The sequence below is a fragment of the Dioszegia hungarica genome, assembly GCF_025882075.1.
Source record: "Dioszegia hungarica strain PDD-24b-2 chromosome Unknown MKK02contig_8, whole genome shotgun sequence".
NCBI classification, from domain to species: domain Eukaryota; kingdom Fungi; phylum Basidiomycota; class Tremellomycetes; order Tremellales; family Bulleribasidiaceae; genus Dioszegia; species Dioszegia hungarica.
The window spans coordinates 3,606,878-3,625,235 of record NW_026515770.1 but is presented as its reverse complement, the minus strand read 5'-3'; the positions used below and the strand labels follow the sequence as shown (position 1 = coordinate 3,625,235).

The 18,358-nt window shown below is 56.2% G+C and overlaps 7 protein-coding genes across 7 annotated transcripts; 6 read left to right on the top strand and 1 right to left on the bottom strand.

Annotated features, from left to right (window-relative positions):
• Positions 1 to 775: 775 nt before the first annotated feature.
• MKK02DRAFT_45117 (uncharacterized protein) lies at positions 776 to 3,197 on the top strand (the record flags this gene model as incomplete). The annotated part of the gene is made up of 11 exons (XM_053093243.1): positions 776 to 816; positions 863 to 1,286; positions 1,348 to 1,427; positions 1,484 to 1,656; positions 1,744 to 1,912; positions 1,959 to 2,124; positions 2,180 to 2,390; positions 2,447 to 2,484; positions 2,532 to 2,642; positions 2,692 to 2,770; positions 2,821 to 3,197. 11 exons carry the CDS (start codon positions 776 to 778, stop codon positions 3,195 to 3,197), a joined length of 1,869 nt encoding a protein of 622 aa, XP_052946187.1.
• Positions 3,198 to 4,162: 965 nt separating this feature from the next.
• MKK02DRAFT_33618 (uncharacterized protein) lies at positions 4,163 to 6,584 on the top strand (the record flags this gene model as incomplete). Its single annotated transcript, XM_053088754.1, has 3 exons — positions 4,163 to 4,336; positions 4,390 to 5,537; positions 5,585 to 6,584. The coding sequence occupies 3 exons, from the start codon at positions 4,163 to 4,165 to the stop codon at positions 6,582 to 6,584; spliced, it is 2,322 nt and encodes a 773-aa protein (XP_052946186.1).
• A 678-nt stretch (positions 6,585 to 7,262) lies between these two features.
• On the top strand, positions 7,263 to 7,941 carry MKK02DRAFT_37131 (actin cortical patch SUR7/pH-response regulator pali; the record flags this gene model as incomplete). The annotated part of the gene is made up of 3 exons (XM_053089569.1): positions 7,263 to 7,335; positions 7,370 to 7,600; positions 7,643 to 7,941. The coding sequence occupies 3 exons, from the start codon at positions 7,263 to 7,265 to the stop codon at positions 7,939 to 7,941; spliced, it is 603 nt and encodes a 200-aa protein (XP_052946185.1).
• A 2,928-nt stretch (positions 7,942 to 10,869) lies between these two features.
• On the bottom strand, positions 10,870 to 12,597 carry MKK02DRAFT_27507 (uncharacterized protein; the record flags this gene model as incomplete). The annotated part of the gene is made up of 11 exons (XM_053087359.1): positions 10,870 to 10,953; positions 11,009 to 11,132; positions 11,190 to 11,435; positions 11,477 to 11,538; positions 11,589 to 11,645; positions 11,695 to 11,787; positions 11,843 to 11,918; positions 11,965 to 12,062; positions 12,122 to 12,239; positions 12,301 to 12,410; positions 12,466 to 12,597. 11 exons carry the CDS (start codon positions 12,595 to 12,597, stop codon positions 10,870 to 10,872), a joined length of 1,200 nt encoding a protein of 399 aa, XP_052946184.1.
• A 387-nt stretch (positions 12,598 to 12,984) lies between these two features.
• Positions 12,985 to 14,194, top strand: MKK02DRAFT_45114 (putative eukaryotic translation initiation factor 6; the record flags this gene model as incomplete). Its single annotated transcript, XM_053093242.1, has 6 exons — positions 12,985 to 12,994; positions 13,043 to 13,097; positions 13,161 to 13,288; positions 13,430 to 13,707; positions 13,882 to 14,077; positions 14,124 to 14,194. 6 exons carry the CDS (start codon positions 12,985 to 12,987, stop codon positions 14,192 to 14,194), a joined length of 738 nt encoding a protein of 245 aa, XP_052946183.1.
• Positions 14,195 to 14,674: 480 nt separating this feature from the next.
• MKK02DRAFT_25209 (uncharacterized protein) lies at positions 14,675 to 16,111 on the top strand (the record flags this gene model as incomplete). The annotated part of the gene is made up of 5 exons (XM_053087001.1): positions 14,675 to 15,229; positions 15,275 to 15,380; positions 15,432 to 15,670; positions 15,718 to 16,007; positions 16,057 to 16,111. Coding segments are annotated over 5 exons (1,245 nt in total), but the record flags the coding sequence as incomplete, so codon positions are not given.
• An 848-nt stretch (positions 16,112 to 16,959) lies between these two features.
• On the top strand, positions 16,960 to 18,178 carry MKK02DRAFT_45112 (DUF887-domain-containing protein; the record flags this gene model as incomplete). Its single annotated transcript, XM_053093241.1, has 7 exons — positions 16,960 to 17,167; positions 17,223 to 17,346; positions 17,445 to 17,541; positions 17,613 to 17,693; positions 17,766 to 17,870; positions 17,936 to 17,996; positions 18,057 to 18,178. 7 exons carry the CDS (start codon positions 16,960 to 16,962, stop codon positions 18,176 to 18,178), a joined length of 798 nt encoding a protein of 265 aa, XP_052946181.1.
• Positions 18,179 to 18,358: the final 180 nt, after the last annotated feature.

The following is an 18,358-nucleotide window of genomic DNA, read 5'->3' as shown; positions in this document are numbered from 1 at the left end:
CGAGTGTGGGTATTTTGCGGACCGGCCGTGCGAGAGATTCGTGGGATAGGACGAGCGTAGATTGATGTATGAACGCGAGATGATGGGAATGTCTATTATATGGTATGCGCGTAGGACGTTGAGTGAACGTGAAGTGGACCGTAGTCGAGGGTCTGGACAGTGATTTCAGGGGAGATCGGTGAAGATCTCTCTGCCAAGTAGAGAGAGAGGAAGTGACAGCAACGAGAGATGGCTCTCTCTCGCAGCTGAGCTTAGCGACTCTCGGGGAATAGAACTGCTTGGGTGAAGATCAGTCAGGGGCGTTACTCCAACAAGGCACCACAGTACTCCTCAATTTCTCCCTTCGTTTCATGCACCTCAGATCTTACGGCAACTCGCGTCGCGGAGTCGCACCTTTTGCCGCAGCGACTGTCACTTTATTGTCTCTTGCCGCTCGCGCCACACAAAGACAAAAGGCATCGCGAGGGCGGCAGACACTAGCCGCGTCGACAAGCTCGACCCGGAGTATGGGACAGCTCCACATTGCATAGCTTTGAAGCTAGAAGGAGATGAAGACAACGATGAAACGCTTACTCTCCGTGACGCACCGTGACACTTTGATTCTTACCCAATTGGGCAGTCGCCCTCGTTTCATAACTGGACCCTGACAGCCTTCGGTCCGTCCCCCGGAACTAAAGATAATTCCGGCCGACCCCGCCTTTTCCCCCACCCTCCACTTGTCGCTCCACACCCATCTTTACTCAACTCATCACGATTCTCACCCATACGCAGCACCATGTCGGACCAGAACATGGAGTACTACATCGGCTTCGACGTGTGAGCTCTCCGCGGCCGGTGGCATCCATCCGAGCTGACTTTGCAGCGGCACGGGCTCAGCCCGAGCTTGCCTCGTCGACCGCCAAGGCACTCTCCTCGCTGATCACTCCATCCCCACCAAGACCCTTCGCTCGCCGACCGACCACCGGATCTTCGAGCAGTCCACAGCGGATATCTGGGCCGCTCTCGCCGCATGCTCAAAGGCAGTGCTCGCGGCAGCAGGCGTATCAGGGGATAAAGTCCGGGGCGTGGGATTCGATGCGACCTGCTCGCTGGCGGTAGTAGACCAGCAAGGGACGCCGCTGTCCATCAGTCGGTCGGTCGAGGGCGGCAAGGAGGACGATGCGAACTTGGGCAAGGATGGGGAGTGGAATGTCGTGCTCTGGGCGGATCATCGGGCAGAGGAGGAGGCGGAGGCTATCAACGCAACCGAGGAGGGGGTCCTTGGGTTTGTTGGTGAAACGATGAGTGTGAGTTTGCTCCAGACTCTTCTCGCTATAACCAATCTAGAGTTCGAACTGATGCCAGTAGCTCGAGATGGAAATCCCCAAGGTGCTCTGGCTCAAGAAGCACATGCCTGCAGACCGTTTCAAGCAGTGTCGCTTCTTCGAGTGAGCTCAAGCGCCTTTTCGAGCTCTACGCATCCGGGGACCGAGCTGACTCCCAGCCTCCCCGACTATCTTACCTATCGTGCAACCTCATCCCCTGCCCGATCTACCTGCTCTCTCGCCTGTAAATGCTCCTACGTCCCGCCAGGAACGACCATGAAGATCAAGTGCGAAGGCGGGCGGGAGGAGATCAGCACTGACGGCTGGTCCGCGCGATTCTTTGAGAAGATAGGTATGTCTGAGTCCTCTCCCCGCCTTACCCCTGCCTATCGTCACTCTCTTCGTACATCCTCATGCTGATCAGCGTCTCTTGATTCAGGTCTCGGCGAAATGGTTGGCGAAATGTTCGAGGCTCTCGGTGGTGTTCCCGGGAAGAATGGGCTGGTGCTCACCGCGGGTCAGCCGGTCGGGTCTGGTCTGAACAAGGCTGCAGCGGCGGACTTTGGGCTGAGCGAGGGTACGGCAGTGGGGAGCGGGGTCATTGATGCGTAGGTCCTCTTATGAAAAGGCTCGAGGCGTGAGCTGATACGGCAGGTACGCAGGATGGATCGGTACTGTGGCTGCAGCTTCCAAGACCGCAGATGGGAAAGTCGGTAACAAGCCTGGACTGGAAGAAGGCGTGCACCGCCTGGCGGCTATTGCTGGTACCAGTACCTGCCACATTGCGCAAAGCGACGAGGGGATCCTTGTTCCCGGTGTAGTGAGCTCAGCCATTGGGTTCCTTGTAGAAGACACGGCGAAGCTGACATTTTCAGTGGGGTCCATACCGAGATGCCATCTTCCCTTCGTTGTGGATGAACGAAGGCGGCCAATCCTCAACGGGTCAACTTATCGACTTTATGGTGACTACCCACCCGGCGTATGGGAAGCTACAGGCGCTCGTACAGGAGACAGGGAAGAATATGTTTGAGATACTCGGAGAGAGATTGGAGAGTATGCGCGAGGAGAAGGGCGTGGCTACTACCAGTAAGTTTGGGACTGGGCTTTGGCGTCTATGACGGGGATGAAGATTGATTCGATAGCGCATCTGACAATGGATCTGCACTTCTATCCCGACCTGGTGAGCTTAGTCGGTGAGCGACTTGAGACACGAGCTGACATGACTAGCACGGGAACAGATCCCCGCTCGCTGATCCGCGGATGAAGGGGATGATCACCGGTCTGACACTGGATGATTCGCTGAATGACCTCGCGAGGAAGTTCAACGTCACGCTGGAGGTGAGTTGTGGCGAAACTGAGACGAAGTCTGCCCAGCTCACTCGACCAGGCTATCGCTTTGCAGACTAGGCATATCGTTGACGAGATGAACTCGAGGGGACATCAGATCAACTCGATCTACATGTCTGGTAAGTATTGGTCATCACTCTAATGAGGGTTGTGATCCGCTGACAGCCAGGCTCGCAAGCCAAGAATGCCCCGCTTATGGGTCTCCTAGCGACCGTCCTCCAAATGCCCATCCTCATCCCACCCCAACCGTCCTCCGCCGTCGTCCTTGGCGCCGCCATGCTCGGGCGGTTCGCGCACGACCTCACCACCTCTCGCCATGGCACGCCCATCTCCACCCAGGCCGACGCAGAAGAAGAGAAGAAGACCAAAGGTGGCGGATTGTGGGACGTCATGTCTGAGATGACTGCGCCCGCTGTGGCCATCCAACCCCGAACGGGCGATGCGGGGGAGAAGGAGCGTAAGTTGTTGGATGTCAAGTATAAGATCTTCAGGGAGGCGGTGGAGATTCAGCGGAGGTGGAGGGCGATGATTGCCGAGGTGGCGTAGAAGGAGTAGAAGTAAAAGCTAGATGGCATCGGGTGTCACCTTGGTGCCACACTGCCACATCCCCTTCCTTATCTTGTGGATGCAATCTAATCTGTCTGGTCCGCCTGGATAGAAGGTGCCAGGGATCGTCATTACGTACAAGCCTAGAATGAGATCTGGACCGGCCGGCGCCGCGACGCGCGTCGCTGACGATTTGGGTGGCAAATTCTCCGATACCACTCTGCATCTTAGTGAGACATCCCGCCATGTAGAGAGACATGCAGGTGGGACTAGGAGCTAGACAGCATGGCCAAGGGGCTGTGGTGCGATGCAGTAGATGCTCCGATTTGAAACGCGTCAGAGCATGCAGGAATCAGCGAGGTGCCACATGCCGAGCTCGGTCATCATCGAGCGGCCGAGGGCCGAGGTTGGCGTGTCGACCCTATTCCGCCTGCCATTGTCCTTCCTACATACTTCTATCTATAACCTGCTCACTCAACTGCATAAGCGCTCAACACCTACTTCGCTTCAGCTTCAGTACAGCTGAGAGCGACCCAGACCGGCACGACTACCTGCCATCGACCGATTCCAGTGGCGATAAGAAGGGATTTGCAGGCCTGCGATTGCGGACCGACTGCCCCAGATCACCTAATTGTGAGTCCTCGAACCCTGCATCATCGTTCGTCATACCCTCCCTGCATCGAAGCATCATCTTCATACCTGTCCCGCTTCACATCGAGTCTGGCCACTTGCCTTCCATTCCACCTCATTCGCATCCGCAATTCTGTCTTACCTATGAGCCAAGGACACCCTTTCCCTCCCCCTCCCTCGTCCTCCACCGCCTCCGCTTCCGCTTTCCCCATTGTTCTTGCTCCGTGTCCCTGATTCAATCAACTCGACTCACTTTATCAGCTCGGTCCCCTTCGCTCAAACACCTTTCCGCCTTCCCTTCCCTCTCGACCATCCATCCATCCATACCAACCACCATGTCCACCTCTCAACTCTCCCCTACGCTTACTGCGACCTCATCCACCTCTCGCGCCAAGACGGATATCGACGGCCTAACCGATCTTGACATTGCGATGGACGGGATGGACGGCGTGAGCATACCTAATATCGACGACCTGTTCAACTTTGACGCGTATGACTCGAACAACGATGTAAGCCAGCGTCTCCAGCCAACTCGCGGGGGATGTAAGCTGACCTTATCCAGGCCCACTCTCAAGCCACCGAATCCCCCAATCGCACTCCATCACCTCATCCCGCCGCTCACAGCCCCCTCGCCGTCCCTTACTCCCCTACCTTTGACTTCAACAACTCTAGCGTCGACTTCTCGTCATTCGATTTTATGAATGAGAAGGACGACTCGTACAATGCTGTCGCAGGCCCATCCTCCTTCCCCAACACCTTCACTCCCATCGTCCAACCTCTACCTGTCCCGCAACCCGCCTTTGTCGTCAAGGAGGAACCGGTCGACCACTGGGCGGATCAACCCATGACGGGCGGTATCTCGGTCCAAGCAACAGCTGTACCAGTCCTGGATGCCTCGTCGGCGGTACCGGCGGTACCGGATTTCAGCGCCCTGCCACTGGATCAGCAGGCCGCACTCCAGCAATTCCTCTTCAATATCATCGCGTTCCAGGCGAAACAACCGGTATACAATGGAGGGATGGGCGGGATGGGGATGGTCCCGCAGTCAGTGGCGATAGTCACTCCTACAACGGTGGAGCCCAGTATGCTCTTCTCGCACGGTGCCCCGGACCCGGCCGGTATGCAGCAAGGCTTTAACCCCACACAGCCCGTCGCCGGTCCAAGCACCGCTTCGACTACAGGCAACACACCCGGCCTTACTGTCGGCGGCAGCTCGTCCTCGGCGACCGCACCCAGCGTTGCCGCTCGTCGCGTCTCGGCAGCTCAAGCCGAAGAGGGGGAGGACGAAGAGGACCTCATCTCTATTGAGCCGCACGAACAGCGCTCTGCTCGCGCCGAGTCGTCCTTCTCCTATGGCGCCGACGAGGTCGACCCCATCTCGCGCCTGGACCGCCTCGCACCCCTGTCCAGCATCTTCTCGGCCGGGAAGGGTAAAGGCGGAAAGAAGGGAGGCGGACTTTCCAGCGTCGTCAGGCAGGAAGACGAGGATATCGACGATGACGACTCGTGGCGGCCCAGTCCGGAAGAGTACAAGAAGTTGTCGAGCAAGGAGAAGCGGCAATTGCGGAACAAGCTGTCTGCTCGGGCCTTCCGAAACAGGCGGAAAGACTATATCGGGACGCTGGAGGGGCATATCAGGGAGAGAGATGGGGTGATTGATGATATGCGGGCGGAGCTGGTGACTTCTCGTTCGGAGAACCACGATTTGAGGTAAGCCTACCGCAGCTCGGATACAGAATACGAGCTGATCTAATCAGGAAAGAGCTTGCTGCGCTCAAAGCGAGCACAATGGGTATCCTCCACCCCGCCTCGGCCGGGACCGCCGAGACACCGGCACCGGCCATCCTTCAATCCTTCTCCCTTTCCCCCAACATCACCCTTCCCGCTACCGCTGGACCCAGCCAGCCAAAGAAGTCGGCTCCCACACCGGTGTTCAACCCCCGCAAAGACATCGGTATCGACAGCAAGACACGTTGGGGTAACGAGAACCTCTTCGGCGGCGGGTCCACCATCTGTCACACTCTCCTCATGCCCGACGTGGCTGCGGGTACTGCCGAGTCCACCCCGTCACAGGCGTCTGCGTCACCCTTCAACCTGCCGCGAGCGAATATCAACCCTCGTATCGCCTCATCGGTCGCTCCGCCCGTACAGGTCAACCTCCAAGCTACGGCGGATGGGACGGACCTCTCGAATGCGTCATTCGCAGACTGGTCCGAGTCCAACGCGTTCTCCATGCGCTCGATGGACAGCTACCGCATGCAAATGTGGGGCCGTCTCGCCCGCGAGGCAGCGTCGGACAAAGCGGGTCTCGCCGGTGCTGTCCGCCCCAAGTTCCTCCTCGAGCCTACCACTCCCTCCCCCGAGGCGGTCTCACCGGCCGATATCCCCCTCCCCAAATCCACCGCCGCCCATCTCGCCGCCGTCTCCGCCGCGCACATCACCTCCAAGCTCGCCGCGTCCTTCTGGGCCGCATTCCAGTCACCCACATCTACGGTCGACACCGACAAGCTCACGGCGGTCGTCACTGGCAAAGCGCGTCTGCGGATCGTGGTCAATGAGGAGAGCGAAAAGAAGCAGCAGCAAGCGCAGGATGAGATGATTGCTGCGCTTGGGGGACTCAAGTTGCAGGCTGGCAAAGAGGCGGGGTGGCGGGAGGTGCCGTCTGCGGTAGGGGCGAGGGAGGACCCATTGAGAGCGCTAGGGGGGATGTTAGGTGTGTGCAGAGGTATGGGCATGGGGATTCCGACCAGGGTCTGATAGGAGGAGATACCCCATAGACTGTTCGCGAGGCTGGTCCAGGTTTCTTTGGCGCGGAGTTACACCCCCCTCAGGTTTTAATTATGTTTGTACCATAGGAGAAGTAGTATATGTTTACAAGATGATGTTATTGTATGGTCATGCCCTTCAGTATGACCAGGAGATCCAGTGCAAGTGCCCGTAGGTCAGTTGTCTGGTGTCGTGGGAGCGTTGCCTGACAGTCTTTCACGTTGTTGTGAGAAGATCTGACACTGACCCAACCCGATGGCAGTGAGTGGCGCAGAAGATCTCTGGGCTCTGCGGGACCTCAGGCTCTTGGCAACACGCACCATCCCCTTCCAGCTCCTTTCCAGCCACCCCAGAAACAGCGCAGCGACTGCGACACCTCATTCCTCCGGTGCCTGACGATGAATATGCCGTCATCGCACCGCTTTCCGGGAATGAGCTTTTTTTTGGGGTGGTCTCGTTGCGCAGTAGCAGCAAGCATAACAATGGTCGCCGATACACAGGCTCGATGATGCTGTGTGTCCAGAGCTACCTCTCGCAGCTTGTGCAAAAGCATATAAGCTCGCTCTGAACAGCCGAAGAAACTAAAACCTTCAATAGCGTTTCCTGTAATTTGCCACCTCGAGGAGTCCCCCCCTTCCCCACCCTTACGCTGCCGTCCTCCCATTTACGATGCTGAATTGTGGTGGCTTCGTCGGAGCATTCCTCCTCTGCTGTGCCTGCGCGCTGCTGATCGTCGCCTCTAGTAAGTCTCCCCGCCCTTCTTCAGCTGATCATAGTCTCTTCCCCTGTCTACCGGCAAATCTCCTTCTTGGACGTCTACATATCCGGACAACACCTCACCTTCGGAGTCTTCGGCTACTGCGTGGATAGCGGCTGCTCCGCTCGTCAAATAGGGTACGAGCTACCAGCGATTGCGTCCTACCTTGGCATCTCGGCATCGTCGAATAGTACCGTCAGTACCGTTCTGAACTTGACGAAAGCTCTCGTCCTGCATCCTGTAGCAGCTGGTAAGTCATTCCAGCTCGCCTCGGGGCTTTACTGACCACTAGGACTTGCCTTCCTCGCTTTCATAGTCGCCCTCTTGTCGGACCACCTCGGCTACCTCCTGTCCTCCTTCATCGCCTTGCTCGCTTTCGTCGCCTCGGCCGTAGCCCTCGGCTTTGACTTTGCCCTCTTCACCGTCGCCAAGAATGAGCTGTACAAGAATAGTTCCAGTCTAGGAGGAGACGTGTCGGCCAGCTATGGCACGGCGATCTGGCTCACTCTGGCGGCGACGGTGTTGTTGTTCTTGTCAACTTTCGCAGTGTGTTTCGGCTGTTGTGCTCATAGGCGGAGTAGTAGATACTAGACATTGCATGAAGATTGTAGAAGTAAACGATGAATAGAAGAATAGACATGTATGATACTCAGTTAGACCCCCGGTCAGGCTCCCTCTCAAACCAGGCCTGGGTCTTGATGACAGAGGGAGATTGAAGGTTTGCGGATGTCTCGGGCATCAGGCCTCGACAACTCGAGTCAGATATCCGCGGCCAAGGATATCAACGTTCAGAAACAAAGGTTGATCTGCTCATCGACGTCGATCACGGGCTGTGAAGCTGTTGGGGGGCGAGGAGATAGGCTCGCTCGCTGTAACATGTTTCTCTAGATTGCAGGGAGGTCCAGATGAATGGAGTCAGGGTGGGACGTAGCTTACGCTCGACCCCAACGTTTACTCGCGCGTCCTTACCTTATCTTTCGATACCTTTCAACCAAGACAGCTCCCATCAGATATACTACTGATATACAATCAGCGATCCATCGACCTCTCTTGCCGCAACGATGACCAGGTACAGTGAAGTCAAGGACAGAACAGCCACCATCGGCGGCAACCTGTATCCCATCACCTCTTTCGATGCCGAGCGCATAACGGGACTGACGGAATTCGTGATCGGTTCCAGGAGTGACGAGACGATGAAGGCGCTGAACTAGGACGCGCGCTTCAAGCTCAAGTATCTCCGAGACGCCATCAGAAGGGGTGAGAGCAATGTCACCCTGCCTGACGGGCCACAGGCCAGAAAACCCAGTCAGCGTGTGCGGGTGGCTAGCGGAGGCGGGGCTGGTGCTGATTCAGAGAGCGTGAAAGACACCAGCCAGAGTACGGCAGTCGCGGACTCCAACCCAGATATCAGGTCCACTTAGTCTACTACCGTAGTCGGCGATACGCGGCGATCGATACCGGCCGTGGGCATCTCGATATTCGGGGCTGGAAGATGATGGACCTGTCCCTGAATATACTATCATGAATGACTGCTTACAGTCGACCGCATAGGCTAGGCCGAGCAGATACAGGCACAGAGTCAGGAGTCCTGTCAACATGATGACAATCAAGATCGAAGCGACTGACAGCTGCACTGTATGTGGCAGCCCCGCGGGTGGCAAATATGATTGCCCGGCGCCCGCGCCGCACTTGGGAGCACCTGCAGGGAGGCTGCCCTTCGTACTGATGCAAACGTGGCCAACTAAGGGGTAATTAGAGAAAGGAGTTCGTTCAGATGGTGAGTTGTGGGGCTACGCGATCTGAACAAAGGGCTCAAAGGTGCAGACGTCGCTCAGGATCGCCGATCTTCAAGTTAACAAGCCCCCTCTTGACATATACACCCTCAGCCCTCTTTCGATCTTCTCCCTAGGCCCTCCCTGATACCGCCCATCTTCTGTTCCCAGGACTTCCCACGGCCTTCATACGAGTCTCACACAGCCTGAAACCAGTACATGTCATCAAGCGATACTCTTCTCCCCGTCATCGAAGTCAAAACCTCTTGCCGAGGCGGTGCAGGTGGCGAAAAGAGCACGGAACTCAGCTGGCGGGTGCGAGATGGAGCAAGCGCAAACTCTGATCCAGACACATGGCAGACGTTGATGGTATCTGGACCGATAGGCGACTACGCCATGAAGTTATATGCACGTTACAAGACCGCGGAGGAGGGGCTGGGTGGCGATATCAGTTCGCGCAGCAAGTTGGTCACGTATCTCGAAGAACTCAAGTCGGAGGACATGCGGTCCAGATTGGGCGATTCTTTCACTCAGCGGAAAGGAAGAAGACAGTTCGATGCTTATATCGCGACTGTGGCATGGGAGAGACAAGGCGACGACGGTGGGAGTACTAAGCACGCATCATGAGACGAGTCAAAGGCGTCGGGATGGTACTGGTCCACTTTCCATGGTCGGTAGCTCAAGTCGCAGATCGACGGGATCTTATCCCTCCTTCAGGCACGAGTACCACCATGTAGCTTGGTGAAGAAGGGAATTCAATGATTTTCATGGCGCACTTGTAATATATCTGCTGACTTCGGATGTGCTGCCTCCCGGCCTGAGCCTGAGAATGTACGATGTACGTGAATAGAGGAGTGAGTGGCGCAATCTGCATCTTACATCACACACGTAGCAACTGTGCGTAATGAAGGGGAGGGAAGAACGGGGCTGTGTAACAGTGCAAGGGGAGGAAGCGAAAGGAGAGCTGCCATTTGGCGTTTCGTCGAGGTGAGGCTGTGTTGCGGCGCCATTGATATAAGCTGGCCAAGAGTCGACTTCATCGCACTCACCCCCCGCACATAGATTTGCAGCGACCACGCGAGCAGCACCGACATCCCATTCGTCATCTCATTCATCAGTACCACATACACTCGCCCTGCATGGACAATCTCACCTCCGAAGCAAACACAGTCCCCCCAACCAGCTCCATTTCCCCCTCCTCCATACCCCCTACCTCCTATGCTCTGTCGAGAGATGTCTTCGAGGTCGACGGCGCAGAGCGATACGTCTACTTCCTTCGCGCCGCAAAAATGAGCGACACTGGCCGACGCCGTATCGAGTCGACTGGGCCCAAGATCCCCATCACCGTTGACTCCACAAACATCATCACTCTCTGGGCGGCTGTGGCAGAGGAGAATGCTGGCAACCGAGACATCGCGAGTATCGCCAGAGCCGAGTTGTCAAGTGCGATCGAGCGCTCTCTGATCCCGCCCCGAATCGTATCCTCAGTCGAATGAGGCCCCTTGGAGGAATATGAGTGAGAGAAGGATGTATTTCGTTTATTGGTTAGCACTATCAGTCGGTGTGAATATATACTTGAGCTATCATTTTGAATGAGAATGTTGGCGGTGAGCTTTGGTCAGATGCCATACACCATCTTGATGAGTAGCAAGGTCAGCTCTTCCATAAGGACACATGTTGGCTAGCACAGGGCTTCTGCTAAGACTATCCCGGCAAGAGGATATCGCATTGACTGCCGCCGGGCCATTTATGGCCGAGTCGACGGAAATGGGCTAGTCTTTGCCAAGACCACCATCTGCTTCTCGTGCGATATATAGCCCTTCATGAACCCCTATTCTGTCAGCCATAATCCTCCTCCAAATCATGATCGTAGGGAAGCCACCCACCCGAGAGATCATGTTCGCGACCATACACTCCACTTCATCCGCGTCGACCTCGACACCATGTAATTCCAGAGCTGTCCGGAAGGTCGACAGCGGTATTCTCGATGACTTGTCGCTTGCAATCCACCTAGACGCGTCAGCTTTGGACATCGACTCTTCAGATGCTCCGAGTACCACAACTCACGCTTTCCTGAACAACACCCTCAGACACCCCTCCCGCGCCCTCTCCACAGTCAAGTAAGTGCTCATACCTACCAACCTCGGCTGGGCCCATTCCAGCCGCTCATCGTACGCCCTGACATTGCCCGACCGGGTCGCAGCGATGAAGGGTGAGTAGGTTTCGTGTAATCGAGGGAAGTGGGCGAGGAGGGTAGGATGTGGGAATTGGGCAGCGAGGAGGCGGAGGGGGATGAGATAGGTGAGGATGAGCCTGGAGGTTAGCTTTGCCAATGACGGGCTGGAGTGGCTTACTCGATATTTCGCGCTGGTTCTGCTGGACAGTGCTCCAGAGCCCAGCCGAGTTCTTCGCTAGCCTATGAATTCTTAGCAAAATGTAGCTCGCTACCCCACTTGAAATGCTCACCTTTGTATCGTCCCCGCTCAAAAAGGCCAGCATCCCAATATAGAAATGCCATGTCACCTGTTACGCGTGAGCTGCCATACACGCGCGTGTGGTAGATGTAGCTCACCTGATCCGGTAATGGTGCATCGTGTATTGGAGGAGTCTTCGGATCCGAGGTCACCGCTCTGATGATGTTCTTGCAAAGATTTGGCTTGCCGACCTAGCGTGTGAGCTTGGTCGATGTGTCAACGAAGGATTCGAATGTTCCAACTCACCTTGAAGTAGCACTTCAGACTCAAGCAGGCAACGTGATATATGCCGACTCGCCGGGATTCTGATCCTTTGAACGTTCTGAGTATCAGCAAGACATCTCTCCTTTGCGGGGAAACTGGCTCACCTATCCGTTGCGCACATTGAGAACGCCTTGCTGACTGTACGCGTACATTCCTCCAGGGCCGGCATCTTGCCAGTCGCAGCGAAAGTGCCCTGATCGGCCTGTATGGATCAGCTGGCCCGCGCGGTTCACCTATATGCGCGCTCTCCAGCTGACGCACCTGCTCAGCTAAGTCCCTAAGGTCTCCTAGAAGAAGATAGAGCACTGGGAGGCACCATGCGGACTGATCAGGCAGCCATCGATAGAAGAGCGAGAGCACCTGAGACTGGTGGGTGTATCTGCGGACATTAGCGTCCGTCCATTGCCGGCTAGGCTGAACAGACACAGGTCTGGACTGACGCTTCTTGATAGCTGTTTCTGTACAGCGCGGCCACACAAGCGCAGTGTCGGAGCGCTATCCCGTCCCACGGTTCTGGCAGATTATGTGGTGGGTTCGCCAGTCTTCTCTCCTGCGGGGCATCAGCTTCGTTCTGCGTCTCATTGAGACTCAGTACTGCAACTGACATCGATGGGTCCAACAGAATCTGACAAGCCCCGAGCTGTCTTGTTTCGGAGCGCAAGGAGTCGTAGGAGCGCGTAGGAATCTTCCGCCGCGAGCGGTGCATAAAAGCTCTGGATGTACTGCTGCAGCTTCATGGTATATCGAGTCGTTCTCAGCGGAGTCTCTGATAGCTATCTAGTCGATGTATAGGACGAAAGGTATAGCTGAGGCGCCAAATTGGCTCAAAGTCGGTGAAGAATGCGCACGGATGAGCCAAAACTCCCCCGGAACCGGCGGCGATGTCCGATGAGTCGAGCAGTTTTCGGATCCGACCTTTTATTGCGTCACTCCAGTCGATGAGAGAAGGGAGAGGAGGAAATTCTGCCTCGATAAGTCGCTCGTACCTATATCATCTCTTACACATATATACAGACCTTACAGCCCCCCAGGAGTAGCAGCTACATCGGATCAGATTCGAAAGTACCGACAAAAACCACCTCAACAGTCAAAAAGCCTCACAAGAATCAAGCCAAAGGAACAAAATGGCGACCCGTATGTCTACCCCTTGCCCTCGGTCAAGATATCTCGCTGATCATCTAGGTACCCAATTCGAGAACTCGGCCGATATCGGTGTTTTTGCGAAGCTCACCAACGCGTATGTTGTGATCTGAGAGGGATTAGTGACGTCAAGGGCAGGGCAATGAACTGACAAGCTCAGATACTGCTTGACTGCGGTCGCTTCCTCATCCAACTTCTACTCGGTGTTCGAGGCGGAACTGGCGGATGTCATCCCTGTCATACATACCACTATTGCTGGGACCAGAATAGTGGGGAGACTCTGTGCTGGTGAGTATGGTCAGAGAACAATGGAGGGTACAGTGAGGAGATGAGATGCAGGGAATGAGATGGCAATGATCTTGCGGGAGCCGGGGCGTACTAGCGGAACGAGGGGCTGGCGGCGATACAATGACCTATGCTGATCTTCAGGAAACCGCCACGGTCTCCTTGTCCCCTCCACCACCACCGACCAAGAGTTGCAGCACCTCCGTAACTCGCTCCCTCCCGCGGTTGCCATCCAGCGGGTCGAAGAACGTCTTTCCGCTCTCGGAAATGTTATCGCCTGCAACGACTATGTCGCGCTCGTCCACCCGGACATTGACCGAGAGACCGAGGAGATTATCGCCGACACGCTCAAGGTGGAGGTATTTAGGCAGACGGTAGCTGGGAATGTGTTGGTGGGGAGTTACTGTGCTCTGACCAACCAGGTAGGTTTGCGATTTAGTCCTAGAAGAGTATGAAAGCGCGAGACGGAGCTCAGGGGAGACGCCTAAGGCTACGGGTCAAGAGGAAGGGGAACAGGCGGAATTGGTGGATCGTTAAGGCGAATCGCCCTGGCTGATTCGCTTCGACCCCAGGGGAAATAATCGCTAATAGATCAGGGCGGTCTCGTTCACCCCAAGACTCCCCGGGCAGAGCTCGACGAACTTTCCTCCCTTCTCCAGATCCCCCTTGTCGCCGGGACCGTCAACCGAGGTTCCGACGTTATTGGTGCTGGTCTTGTCGTCAACGACTGGTGTGCCTTTGCCGGCTTGGACACGACCGCTACCGAGATCAGTGTGGTTGAGGCTACCTTCCGTGAGTCTATCTGATTCGAGTAGCAGGCACAGAGCTGATTCCCTAGGTCTGCAGGGTCAGACGAGCGCGGCTGTGATCAACGAAATGAGGGATTCGCTTATCGACAACTATGCATAGAAACCGGCGGGGAAAGCTGGGAATAGATAGGGAGCTTGTAGCGCGGCTTGAAGTGCACAAGGCGATCAAATATACCCATGCAGAGGGTAGACTATCTACACCGCCTCTAGTACTTTATATGCGACACCATGCGGATTAAGATCGGCGGTGCCGAGGCGGTGTTGTTTTCGCACCTCTCGCGGAGAAGGTCCATTTTCGGTCTTCCGACTTGACATCTGTGTATATCTTCACCTTCATCTTATATTCCTCTTCTATCGAGGCTACAGGGAGACTTGCTCGCACGCAGCCGCTATATCGAGCTGCACAGCGCATATCTCGCCCGCGTGCGCGCAAATCTAAAAGCTTAACCCATTGTCATACCTGTCTGAGATGGTGTCGCGCAATTCGACAGGTCCCAGCCCTAGCGCCAATCCCGCTCGGCGCAGCTTTATCGACAATCTCACCTCTCTACCCCAACGCCAATTCGCAGGCGATACCGATATGGCGCTTCTCAATCCCGCCATCCAGTCCCCCGCCCACGGCGCCGACCTGGCGCGCCCCCTCACCCCTCCAAACACACACGGCTCGTCCCAGTTCGACTCGCCCGAATTGACCGCGCCCCCTCAGCGTGTCTCCTACTCGCCTCCATTACTCCACCCCTCCTTGCCCTACGCGAGCAATAATAGCGGACGGAGTGACCGACCGAACTCCAACTTTTCTTCACGGCGCTCGTCGTTCGCGTCGGATCGACCGGGGAAGGGCGACCTCAAAGCGCGACCCATCAGCTTGTCGGTCAACTATGTGCCGGCCAAGTTTACGCGGATGCACAATCAGGGCGAAGGGGGCAGTATCACCATGCGGAAGCGGAGGAAGCAGGGTGGAGGGAGGGAAGCGTTCGCGGATGATGCCGGAAGGATGGGGCAGATGGGGATGGTGGATGACGATGAGGGGGTGGAGTATAAGATGGCGAGGGGTGGAGTGAGGCGGAAGGGAGGGAAGAGAAAGGGGCTGAGATGGAATCGCTTCAAGGCACTCTTGTTTGCTGCCAACACAGTCGTGGGTTGTTCTTCGAGGTGGGGATGGGCGCATGCTGACGAGCAGATCATGCTGTATGGGCTGGCCACTCTGGTCGCTGCTATCCTCGTCTGGCTCAACGTCTTCTCCTATGCCGATGTCATCCGAGTAGGGAACAAGGAAGAGCTCATCGGTAAGCTGTTTGGTACAGGGAGAACTGTCCTTCATGAACCTGACAATACAGTCTCCACCGTCGCAGCCGCTCTCTGCACCCTCACCGCCGTGTTCGGCTACTCTGGCATCATCCTCAATAACCGCGCTTTCCTCGCTGTCTACACCCTGCTTCTATGGATCGACCTGGGCTTCATCGCCGCCCCAGGATACATGACCTACAAACAGCGAACCTTCAACCTCGAAGGCAAGCTGAACCAGCAATGGAGTCGATACCTAGGCACCGAAGGGAGACTACGGATCCAAGACGCCGTAAGTCCTATCATCCCCCTCATAGTCAAGATTGCGCTGATCATCAGCTCGTCTGCTGTGGCTACTTTTCCCCTTTTATCGAAGCGACCCAATCCCCGCTCTGCTACTCCCGCTCCAACCTCCCCGGTTGCAAGGCCCGCTATCTCCGGCTGGAACGTACCGTCCTCGGCGTATGGTACGCCGTTGCCTTCGGAATGGTCGGCGCACACATTATCATCATCGTCGCGGCGCTGCTGTGCTCGAACCACGTGACGTATCGCTTCGGAAAGGGGTTGACGCCGAAGCGGTACAGGCTGGATCTGAGGAGTATGGGAGTGATCCTGGATGATTACGCCAAGTGAGCTAATCTTATCGTTGGGATATGGGAAACGAACTGATGGGTCTAGCCAAATCGCAGCTCAGTATGGCGACAATGTAGCCCAAGAGGCACTCACCCGATCTGTCTCGCGCGGCTCCGGTTCGCATACCCCTCTAGCCGGAGACAACATGGACTTTGGCGCTTCCCGGCGCGGCTCGTTTGCGCACCATACGGGCATCTCGCCCTCCATGTCCAGGCAAGGATCGGCCGATAATGCTTTTCGGACAAGCACGACCGGCTACAATTCGCAAGCGCAGGCTGGGGGCTATGGGGATTCGAGTGGTCATTATGGCGGGTACGGCGGGCAGAGCGGTCCCGGGGCAGGACAGCCCGGGGTCAGGCTCGTCAGTCAGCAATATGGTCGTGGGGCGGAGCCGAGCCTCTCTAATAGGGGCCAAGCGGCGGGCGGACAAGGAGGGGGCGGAGGTGGTGGGGAGTGGTATGAAGATGCAGTGGAGGATGGGGATGGGGATCCATTAGGCCGTATGGAGGTGTCGACGGGGTATGGGAGTGATGTGGGCGCTTCAGGGGGTGCAGCGGGGATGGAGGGAGGTGGGGCGCGGAGGCAAAGGGATAGTAGGGCCAGCGTGGGGTGGGCGCAATAGGCCGGGGAGATTAACGAAGAACACGATAGATATGGACATTGACGACCGGACGAACTTTCCTCGCGTACGATGGGGAGACCATCGGCGGCGCGGCCTTGGCCTTAACGCTTACTTCTGGGTGAGTACACGTGGTCCTCATTCCTCAGGTGGAGGTTGTCCGCTTTCGTCTTCGCATCCTTTGGCGTCCCTCCTTTGCTTACCAGTCATGCCCGAGCATAACAAATAGATACAGTAAGTCTCGTACTGACTCCTTCTCATTCCCACTCATACTCCCAAACCACTTCATCCAGGCCCTGTCACACATTCGACATACACACTCCCTGACCATGCCGAATCTGACCTCCCTTGACGCATTGACCGTCAACACCCCGCTTCCTCTTCTCGGTCCTCATCTACCTGCCTTTGTCCTATCGGTAGCTGCTTGCTATGCCATACAATACGCCACATACGCCTTCGGGCCGAGTCTGGTCGGTGCCGGAAAATGGGCACAGCTCGACCGGCGTACAAGGACGGAAAGCCTCACTCGGACCGTCTGTGAGTACGCTCGGAGACGAATATCCTCTGCAATACTGTGTAGCTTATCAGCTAGCGACTGTCCACGCCGTCATCGCTATCCCCTGCGCAATATATGCGCTGAGCTCCAAGACACTCCAGGCAGATCCTGTATTTGGGTATGATCGTGATGTAGGTCATATCCTGGCGATATCGGCCGGGTACGTCATTTCTTTCCACCTACCCGTCTGTGTCCCTCCGGCATCGTATCATAGTCGTGTAGTCTTGTCTGCTTGATATAAAGTGCTGACCCGTCTAGATACTTCCTGTGGGACACGATCGATTCGTGCCTCAACTCTTCAGCCGGATTCGTGCTCCACGGGGCGGCCTGCTTGGTGGTCTATCTCTGCGCGTTCGTGAGTGCTATCTCCACAATGACGTCACCCTCAGAGCCTTGGCCTATCTGAGCATAGGAGCTGACGTCCAGCGCCCATTCTTGGCGGGATACGGAGCGCCGTTTCTCCTATGGGAACTGTCCACACCGATTCTGAACCTGTACTGGTTCATGGTGAGTCCAGCACCCTCATTGGCTTATTGGCTTGGGGACAGGTACAGAGTAGTATGCGTCTGACCACGTTAGGATAAGCTAGGCACTGGTCGTCTACATCCCGAGGTGATCAATATCACCGGTGCCATTTTCGCTTTCACCTTCTTTGGCGCCCGGATTTGCTATGGCGGATACACTGTACGTCGCCATCCTCATACCACACAGCACAAGTCCGCCTGGCGCATACATACTGATACTTGTAGAGCTTGTCGGTCTTCCGCGATCTATGGCTTGAGCGCGATCAGCTCAACTCGTTCCTGACTCGTAAGCCTGACTGATCTTCTCGGCTGCGCAATATGGGTTGTATGCTGATGTGACATGTAGTCAATATCTGCGCCGGGTGTCTAGCTCTCAACGGCTTGAACTGGATGTGGTTTATCAAGATCTGCCGCAAGTTTCTCGGTGTCAGGTCCAGGTCGACTAAGGCTGAAGGAAAGAAGCCTTAAGGCAGAGTAGCCCGACGCGAGGACCGGAGGTGGAGTGGCCCGGCTAGCCTGCGGACTGCGAGGAACCCAGCGTCAGCGGGGTGCACAGCGAGTCAAGTGCTCGGCATCTATATCATATGTATACAACGTGCTGCTATGAGCTTCCTTGTGTCTATGTAGTATATACAACGCTTCGATCCC